General features: G+C 48.2%; 1 protein-coding gene across 3 annotated transcripts in view; it reads left to right on the top strand.

The window, feature by feature from the left end:
- The first annotated feature begins 2,769 nt into the window (after positions 1 to 2,769).
- Positions 2,770 to 10,263, top strand: part of angpt4 (angiopoietin 4) — a 30,186-nt gene continuing 22,692 nt past the window's right edge. For all 3 annotated transcript variants that reach the window (XR_007030925.1, XR_007030924.1, XM_035631910.2), the window contains exon 1: positions 2,770 to 3,837. Coding sequence is in view for 1 of the 3 variants with exons in the window: in XM_035631910.2 (XP_035487803.1) it covers positions 3,448 to 3,837 (390 nt within the window). In the remaining 2 variants the exon portion in view is untranslated. The remainder of the gene's footprint in view (positions 3,838 to 10,263) is intronic.

Raw genomic sequence — 10,263 nt, 5'->3', positions numbered from 1 at the left:
AAGAACGGGCAAATATTAGCGTGAATGACGCAAATAAGCACAAATGTTCCAGCGACCAAACTTTTTTACTCGTGCGACCGAAGCTTTTCGCAGCATTTCGTGACATTGACATGTTACCAGCTGCTCCACGTCATGATCCGACTACGCTCTTCACCATGTGAGCAGGAACACGACCGGAATATTCTATCAGCAACCCGTGTAATCATTGAAATTCATTCACAAAAGGGTCAATAGTTGGAATATTGATGTCCATGTAAATAGAGTGGTGGAGGCTGATGACATCATCACATCAACCCCAATTTGAATCAAGACTAATTGGAACCTTTGTCCTGAAATACAGGTCAGACAGAAACGTACCGATGGAAAGTTGGTTTGGATGTTTGACGCCACGTGTCTTCGGATTTACATTTCTATTAAACTGAACGTTTTGAATAAAACACAACCGCTGGCTGGATTATGTTTCTGTTGTGTAATTTTTTGAATGAACAAAGCCACACGTGCAGGGACGGCGTCGCCAGCAGGAGGTCGGCCCGGACGCTGGCTCAGCAAAACACACAACTGTCAAACACAATTCTCTCTGTCTGAAACCAGACCAGGATCTTCTCACCGACTTTCACAGAAGAATAAACAGAACCACGCATAAGTGTGATGATGCCGGAGTCACTACGGGCAGATGTTCAACTACCACGTCAGATATTCAGGAGGAAAAAAAACTAAATGTTCTCTTCATGAAAGATCTTCAGTTCAATTCAGGTTAACTGTGAAAGCCCAAGTACGACGGACTCTGGGTGGCAGCCATCTTGCTCGGCCTGTTGGGTTGAGGAATGATGGCGGGAGGAGAGATTGTTACTTAGCTGCCAGATACATAAATGAACAATGTTTCCTCACTACACATTTCATACTCAACGTATTTGCAGTTCGGATGTATAGAAACGTTTGGGAGACAGGGTTTCAGATGGTCCCCGTCAGTTTGTAGCTTTAAATTATTCTGATGGCTCCAGTTTCTGCTTATACATTTTAAATGTAGAAAATTTTTTTGTGGTTCCAGGCTGCATGTTTTTTTTTGTAATATCTTAAAAATATCTTGTGTTTTACTGTCTGAACCATAGAGCAATAAAACGAGAAGATGTCCAGACTGCACAGACACATTGTGTGTGATCGTGTTGTCGACTGGGATCAGCGTTCATCACTGAGGCTGCGTTCACACTGGACCCAAAGCGGATGTTCACGTTACTCGCTAATAATGAACACAACCTCCAAATATCCGTTCTTCCTTCCACTTTCTCTGACAAACCTCCTCTGAACAAACCGGACAGATCTCAACGCTAACTGGCTTTAGTCACGGGAATATTCCGCTTGAGTAAAAATGATATGAACTCGAGTGAGTAAAGCGGATTTCGTATGTCATCTGCTCACACGAATAATTCCTCTCGTCCGGTGTGAACGCGACACAATACTTTCCTGATTCATATCGTGTTCACAAGAATGAGACGCATGTGAGGTCACAGTGATCTCGACCCTTCGCCACCGAAATCGAATCAGTTCATCCTCAAGTCCAAATGAACATTTTGTGCCAATCGTAAAGACTTCAGGGCGGTCGCTGGCGTGTTCAGACTTGATGTGAGAGTTGTTTGATGACGTACAGAATGAATATACACACACACATATATATATATATATATATATATATGTGTGTGTGTGTATATTCATGTTAAGACGACAGATAATCAGTTGAACGCGAGGCGATGGCAGGATGTTGAGCAGGAGCAGCAGCTCTATGTGTCGCAGCTCTGTGCACCAGACTCTGCGTTCGCTGCCGTTCCCATGAGAAGGATCTCTGCTCGGGGGCAGAAGCCGCTCACTGTGTAACCTCTCTGCTCCCCCCCCCCCCCCCCGCCGGCCGACGCTACGAGACCGACCCGGTTCCGCCAAAAACCAAAGATGTCTGCCGCAGCCCAGCGGGAGCGGTTGACTGGAGGTCAGGCCGCGCTGCAGAAATAGACTTGTTGAATCACGGAGCGCTGAACGTGTGGGCGTTGGAGAGATGACGGAGATTTGTGTCGTCTTTGATCAGCGGAGGACGATGAAGAAACCCTCCGTTATCTCCCTCATCTTCCTGCACGGATCTCCGAGGGCGTCTCTTATCTCGCCGTCGAAGTATTTCACCCGCGCGGCGTTTGCATCAATCAGCTCCTGCAGACGCAGTTTATCGCTGTGCAAATAAACTGGATAATTGACATCTCACATTGTCCCACCGCGTGTGGAGCTGGTGTTTCACAAGGCCTGGGACCGGGCCATCTGTCTGGGACTAATCTCTGCTTGTGTTGCCACAGAGCGGCCGGACGGACGCGAGGCCGAGACCAGGCACAGAGCCGCGGAGGACCAGGTCCACCTCGGCCCTCGGGGGTCCCGGCGTTGGCCCCGGAGCCCGGCTGTGTTTAGAGGACAAAGCTTCCCGTTGCTGACTCAGGGCGAATGACCGTACAAGGACCGGACTCACTTCAGAAGCGTACGATCAGTCGGGAGAGAAGATTACAGCAGCTACTCAGACCACATCTCTCTCTTTCTTCTTCTGTCGGCTCATTTCCTTCTGTCTTTCATCCGTCTTTCTCTCCCTCTGAGCTTTTTGTCTCTTTCTCTTATCTTTCTACCCCCTCTCTCTGTTCCATTCCCCTAATCGTCCACTTCATTCCTCCGTCCCTCTCCCTCTCTCCCTCGCAGCCCACAGAGAGAGAGGGTTTTCTAATAGACCTCCCTCAGGTCTCCTCTCTCTCTCCTCCTCCCCCTCTCCCCTCGCTCTCTCATTCCTCCTCCTTTTCTCAGCCAGCCCCAGATAAGAAGGGGGCAGAAGTATTTCTCTTCGGCCACTTCTGAAACTGGAGCCAGCAGAAGAGGAAGGGGAAAAAGAAGACTGTACGTTCCCTCTCGTCTTTATTCTCTCGATTCCCGGACATTTGAGGACGGAGGTGCCTTTTGATTCATCCTTCCTTCTCATGCAACTTTAAAATCTTTCTCATGTTTCACCTGTAAACATTTACGTTTCATTCTAAAACCACTTGGGACGCTCCCCCTCCCTCATCCTCAATCATCCCCCGTCTTCACTGAGAGTCTGGACCTGCACCTGCTGCAGATCGGTATAAGATCTGCTCCTTCACCTGAAGAATCTTTGATTGACAAGACGAACCCAGCACAGACCAACAGGAGGAAGAGGATGGATCCAAAGCAGCGACCCGCTCTTCGTCACAAGTGAGGAGGGAGATGTGAGACCAGAGAACAGGTGTCGACGTCTGCTCCGGAGAACTGTTCTTCAAGAGATGTGAGACAAGGAGCTGAGGAGACATCCTGCACACAGATGTGGTCGTGAAGTGAATCGGGGTCAAAGCGTGAACGATCTCCTCGTGACCCACGACGCCCGGAGAGAGACAACACTTGTATTGAAGAGGCGCCATGCGGGACCCGACGCTCAGCCGCCGCTGGCTGCTCCTGCTGCTGCTCTGGAGCCTGTCGGCCGCCGCCGGTGCAGCCGGAGTGTCGAGCGCAGAGCGAGGGGGAGCTGGAAGAGGCCAGAGAAGAGGAGGAGGAGGAGGAGGAGAGAAGAAGAAGAGGTACCACCGCATCCAACATGGCCAGTGCAGCTACACCTTCATCCTGCCGGAGCTGGACGGGTGCCAGGCCGGAGGGTGGGCGCCGCCGGAGGCCGAGCAGTACGGAGGCTCCCGGGGCCGAGCGAGCGTCGTGCAGAGAGACTCGCCGCCGCCGACCGTCGGAGAGTGGTCCTCTCAGAAACTGCAGCGGCTGGAGAACGCGATGGAGAACAACACGCAGTGGCTGCGGAAGGTAGGACACCGACTGATCTGCACACCTCAGTACAACACCACTCGGGTGCAGAGCAGACGATGAGGCACATGTTCCACCTGTTGACCTGTGGCATTGGGACGCTAAGAATAAAGTGTGTGTGTGTGTGTGTGTGTGTGTTGTCACATGGATGCTCGGCTTGCTCGACTCGCTCAACTGCCCAACAGACCTGTTAAAACAAAATGCTGAGAAAAAAATAAATATGTGTTGGACACCAACGAGCAGAGACTCGGCATTCTTCAACTCAACTGCATTTGCTCCAGCAGCTGTGTACGCAGTGTGTGTGTGTGTGTGTGTGTGTGTGTGTGTGTGTGTGTGTACGCAGTGTGTGTGTGTGTGTGTGTACGCAGTGTGTGTGTGTGTGTTTGTACGCAGTGTTTGTGTGTGGGGGGGTGTGCGCAGTGTGTGTGTGTGTGCGTGTGCGTGTGTGCGTGTGTGTGTGCGTGTGTGTGCGTACGTGTGTGTGTGTGTGTGTGCATGTGTGTGCGTGTGCGTGTGTGTGCGTGCGCGTGTGTGCGTGCGCGTGTGTTTGTGCGTGCGTGTGTGTGCGTGTGTGTGTGCGTGTGTGTGCGTACGCGTGTGTGCGTGTGTGTGTGCGTGTGTGTGCGTGTGTGTGTTGTGTGTGCGTGTGTGTGTGTGTGTGTCTGTGCGTGTGTGTGTGTTTTGTCTGTGCGTGTGTGTGTGTCTGTGCGTGTGTGTGTGTGTGTCTGTGCGTGTGTGCGTGTGTGTGTGTGTGTGGGTGTGTGTGTGTGTGTGAGTGTGTGTGTTGTCTGTACATTGGAGACCAAGCTTTCGGGTTGTGACTGGATGAGTGGCAGCTGGTTTCGATCAGGGGGAAACGGTGAATGTTTCCCTCCTAACAAACTATAATTCTTCCGTGTGTTTCACTCTGACTGTTCAGTTGTAAATCCCTGTTCCCCCGTTATTACTACATCTTTCCTGCAGAAGTGGACTTGCCATAAAACTTCTTGCCGTACTTTGTTGCCGTAAAAAACTGAACGCTCCTTAAAAATGTGCAGACGTTCGAGTTATTCATCTGTGTCTGAGTTGTACACGTGTGATGTTGGAGCTGGAGCCTTCATCCCTGTAGCACGGGTTCTTTGTGTTTCGCTGGTTGTTGCCAACCGCCATTAAAAAACGAGGAAGAAGATCACGCTCGATCTCTTAGCTGCTGGTGGACAGTTTTTCTTACCTTGGTTCTTGACGTTGTGATAGTTTGTGTTCAACAGACCGACTCTGCTTCACTTCATCTGGTGACGTGGTTCATGAATAGAGATCTTTTGCGTGAGCAGCAGTGGTGAAGGACAGACGCACAGTCAGGCCTTGACCTCCACAAAGTACCGAGGGACCACACAGCGTCTTCTGAGGCCGACGACCAGGCTGAAGTGATTTCAGTGCAGCAGGTGATGTTGATCCATGAAATGGGATTGAAGCGAGAGAAAACATTTCGGAAGGACCCGTGTGCCATTCATCATCATTAGAGTCATTTTAAACCTCACAGAAGAAACGAGCGCGGCGGCGCTGAGCGATGCTTCTGCTCGTGCGAGTCATAACTCTGAGAGGAGGAATGTGCAGTTGACAGCAGCTTCATTGAACTTTCTAAATGTGGAGTCGATCCGTCACAGCTCCCGGAGAGTTCACTCATACTTCAATTACAGTAACGCACGTGTCAGATTCAGACACTGTTCATAAAAATGGACGGAGTTACCGATGCTGAAGTGTGTGAAGCCTGTATTCTGTGTACTGACCAGCAGAGGGCGACTCTAGGAGAACACGACACCACTTCTCTTGATCTATAACGTCACATAAACATTTTGCTGAGGAGTTTATGGTTCAAGTCGTGAACATCTTGTGACTTTAAACCTTTTTCAAACCCTCGAGTTTTCCCTTTTTGTCCGCGCCATGTTGTTCTCTGTGAAACCAGACGTGGACTTGGGGGCGGGGCCTCAGGCTGGGATTGATACGTTACGTGGGTTTGATGCATTCCTGCGTTAATGGAGCGAGTGAGAAGTGAAGTTCATTATTTCTGCTGCTCAACCAGCGTGAATTCCTCTTTCTCCTGGAATCTGAGCGACGGATCGAGTTTCTGACTGGAAAAGATTTTGATCTGTGGAGAGTTTCATTTCACAGCGTTCACCAGATTCAGCAGCACAAGTGTGTGTGTGTGTGTGTGTGTGAGAGGGTTGTGTAGCTACAGTATATACGTGTGTGTGTGAGAGTCAGAGAGAGAGAGGGCTGACCTTTCACCTTTGACCTCCAGGGTTCGTCTGAGTCGCTCGTCGATATCTAATCTCTCTCGTCTCCAGAGCATCAGTCCTCGTTCGTCTCCGTCGTCTCGTCAGAGCTTTAATTCAATTCCGCCCAGAGATAAGTGAGTCTCCGTCCGTCGCCTCGTTTCTCTTTCATCTCCCTCCACGAATCATATCTCCAGAGACGTTCAGCGTGATTCAAGGGTTTAAAACGAACGAATCCTCGTCGGTGCAGGAAGACGTTTGACTTCTGATACGACTTTGTGCCTTGAACCAGATCAGATGTGTGATTCTGAATCTGCAAAATATCCTTTTATGCTGGATAGGGACATGTCCGCTCTAGAAACCTGGCAATAAATGTATTAAAAACACTGTTACAACAATAAAAGCATTACGTATATATATATGATTTCGTTTTTATTTTCGTTTCGTGGTCTCTTGAGAGTCGGGTGGTCTGATGGTCTCTGAGAGTCTGAGGGTCTCTGAGAGTCTGGTGGTCTCTGAGAGTCTGGTGGTCTCTGAGAGTCTGGTGGTCTCTGGTGGTCTGGTGGTCTCTGAGAGTCTGGTGGTCTCTGAGAGTCTGAGGGTCTCTGAGAGTCTGGTGGTCTCTGAGAGTCTGGTGGTCTGGTGGTCTCTGGTGGTCTGGTGGTCTGGTGGTCTCTGAGAGTCTGGTGGTCTCTGGTGGTCTGGTGGTCTCTGAGAGTCTGAGGGTCTCTGAGAGTCTGATGGTCTCTGAGAGTCTGGTGGTCTCTGAGAGTCTGATGGTCTCTGAGAGTCTGGTGGTCTCTGAGAGTCTGGTGGTCTGGTGGTCTCTGAGAGTCTGATGGTCTCTGAGAGTCTGGTGGTCTCTGAGAGTCTGGTGGTCTTTGAGAGTCTGGTGGTCTCTGAGAGTCTGGTGGTCTCTGAGAGTCTGATGGTCTCTGAGAGTCTGGTGGTCTCTGAGAGTCTGGTGGACTCTGAGAGTCTGGTGGTCTCTGAGAGTCCGGTGGTCTGGTGGTCTCTGAGAGTCTGGTGGACTCTGAGAGTCTGGTGGTCTCTGAGAGTCTGGTGGTCTCTGAGAGTCTGGTGGTCTCTGAGAGTCTGAGGGTCTCTGAGAGTCTGATGGTCTCTGAGAGTCTGGTGGTCTCTGAGAGTCTGGTGGTCTCTGAGAGTCCGGTGGTCTCTGAGAGTCTGGTGGTCTCTGAGAGTCTGGTGGTCTCTGAGAGTCTGGTGGTCTCAGAGAGTCTGGTGGTCTCAGAGAGTCGGGGTCTGTAAACAGACCTAAGTGAGGAAGTTAACAGGGACGCTGTTTAGGTTTCTGCCAAATGACTGACTTCAAATGAGCCAGTGAGAGACGACGGTCGTCCTCCGCTGCTGCTGCGACGCTCTGATGTGGTCAGAGGTCAGAGGTCAGAGGTCATCCTGACGATGACCCTCTGCAGCAGGACGTGAGAGAGACAAATTACTTATAAAGTTTTTATAATTCAACTTCAGGTGTGTTTTACATGCTGAAGGCAGAATTCATCATCACGTGAAAATACACAAGTCTCAACATTTGACTGTTGTTTGACTGAAACAATGACAAATATGTGTGATTATTATTATTATTATTATTATTATTATTATTAATGCATCTTATTCTCATTCAGGTAGTGTAGATGGATATAACGTGTTATGAAAGATAAGAGAGATTTTCTCTTTGGTGCAAACTGTCACACGAGTCACGTGTGTTACATGTTCTCAAAAATATCATAAATCTGATTCAACAATGAACTAAGATGAAATCTAAAACATGCTTATACTTCCCGTGACGTCGTGTGGTGTCTCGTGTCGGGTTCTTCACGCCTCCACGGACGCTGCTAAACTCGCTTCGTCTTTGTCTGAAGTTTCCCACTGACACTGAGAAACTGTCTCTTTGAATTTGACGAGCAGCTGCTCATCAACAGGTCGAGTCGAGCGAAGAAACAGACTCAGGAAACGTGTGAGTGGAAGAATAACAGAGTGAAGTGAGGAGCATCAAACAGCTCGGAGCAGCTCTGACGCACTAATAACTCAGTAATAACTCAGTAATAACTCACTAATAACTCACTAATAACTCACTAATAACTCAGTAATAACTCAGTAATAACTCACTAATAACTCAGTAATAACAGTAATAACTCAGTAATAACTCAGTAATAACTCAGTAATTACAGTAATTATTCACTAATAATTCACTAATAACTCAGTAATAACTCAGTAATAACTCACTAATAACTCACTAATAACTCAGTAATAACAGTAATAATTCACTAATAATTCACTAATAACTCAGTAATAACTCAGCAATAACTCAGTAATAACTCACTAATAACTCAGTAATAACTCAGTAATAACTCAGTAATAACTCAGTAATAACAGTAATAATTCACTAATAACTCAGTAATAACAGTAATAATTCACTAATAACTCACTAATAACTCACTAATAACTCAGTAATAACTCAGCAATAACTCAGTAATAACTCACTAATAACTCAGTAATAACTCACTAATAACTCAGTAATAACTCAGTAATAACAGTAATAATTCACTAATAATTCACTAATAACTCACTAATAATTCACTAATAACTCAGTAATAACTCAGCAATAACTCAGTAATAACTCACAAATTATTCACTAATAACTCACTAATAACTCAGTAATAACTCAGTAATAACTCACTAATAATTCACTAATAACTCAGTAATAACTCAGTGATAACTCCGTAATAACTCACTAATCATTCACTGATCATTCACTAATAACTCAGTAATAACTCAGTAATAACTCACTAGTCATTCACTAATCATTCACTAATCATTCACTAATAACTCAGTAATAACTCAGTAATAACTCACTAGTAATTCACTAATAACTCAGTAATAACTCAGTAATAGCTCAGTAATAACTCACTATGACTCAGTAATGACAGTTATTATCTGCCGCTCGGCCTCCTGCAGTCTAAACACTATGCAGACGTGCAGCTCACACACACACGCTTATTTAAAAGTCCTTCAAATTCTCCTATTTCCTCTTCTATCATGTGAATATGTTCCGGTTTCTTTGCTCCTCTGTGACAGTAACTGAAGATCTTTGGTTTGTGGACAAAACAAAACATCATGTTGGAGTTTGAGAAACACGATCGACATTTTTCACCATTTTTTGAACCAAACAACTGATTGATTAATGGTCACCAAACATATATCAGAAGACAAACGTCTAATAATAATAATATTGTCTGAAGTTTGGCAAAATGATCCCTCGGACGTGTCTGACAGAGTCTCGTCAGTAACTAAAACCTCAAACATTCGATTTCATCATCGATCTGTCTCAGATGATCACATCAGAGCCAGAGACAGAAACAAGTCCACATGATCAGTTTATAGTTTCTGTTGTGAGAGTCCTCGCGCTCACAACCGTCGCTTTGTCTGTTGAGCGACAGACCGGAGAGGCGACGGCGTGACGTCTGTTGAGCGACAGACCGGAGAGGAGACGGCGTGACGTCTGTTGAGCGACAGACCGGAGAGGCGACGGCGTGACGTCTGTTGAGCGACAGACCGGAGAGGCGACGGCGTGACGTCTGTTGAGCGACAGACCGGAGAGGAGACGGCGTGACGTCTGTTGAGCGACAGACCGGAGAGGAGACGGCGTGACGTCTGTTGAGCGACAGACCGGAGAGGAGACGGCGTGACGTCTGTTGAGCGACAGACCGGAGAGGAGAAGGCGTGATGTCTGTTGAGCGACAGACCGGAGAGGAGACGGCGTGACGTCTGTTGAGCGACAGACCGGAGAGGAGACGGCGTGACGTCTGTTGAGCGACAGACCGGAGAGGAGACGGCGTGACGTCTGTTGAGCGACAGACCGGAGAGGAGACGGCGTGACGTCTGTTGAGCGACAGACCGGAGAGGAGACGGCGTGACGTCTGTTGAGCGACAGACCGGAGAGGAGACGGCGTGACGTCTGTTGAGCGACAGACCGGAGAGGAGAAGGCGTGACGTCTGTTGAGCGACAGACCGGAGAGGCGACGGCGTGACGTCTGTTGAGCGACAGACCGGAGAGGAGACGGCGTGACGTCTGTTGAGCGACAGACCGGAGAGGAGACGGCGTGACGTCTGTTGAGCGACAGACCGGAGAGGAGAAGGCGTGACGTCTGTTGAG

This window comes from Scophthalmus maximus, chromosome 6 (assembly GCF_022379125.1).
Source record: "Scophthalmus maximus strain ysfricsl-2021 chromosome 6, ASM2237912v1, whole genome shotgun sequence".
Classification (NCBI taxonomy): domain Eukaryota; kingdom Metazoa; phylum Chordata; class Actinopteri; order Pleuronectiformes; family Scophthalmidae; genus Scophthalmus; species Scophthalmus maximus.
Note: the sequence above shows the minus strand (reverse complement) of the source record. Positions and strands in the feature narration are given on the sequence as shown.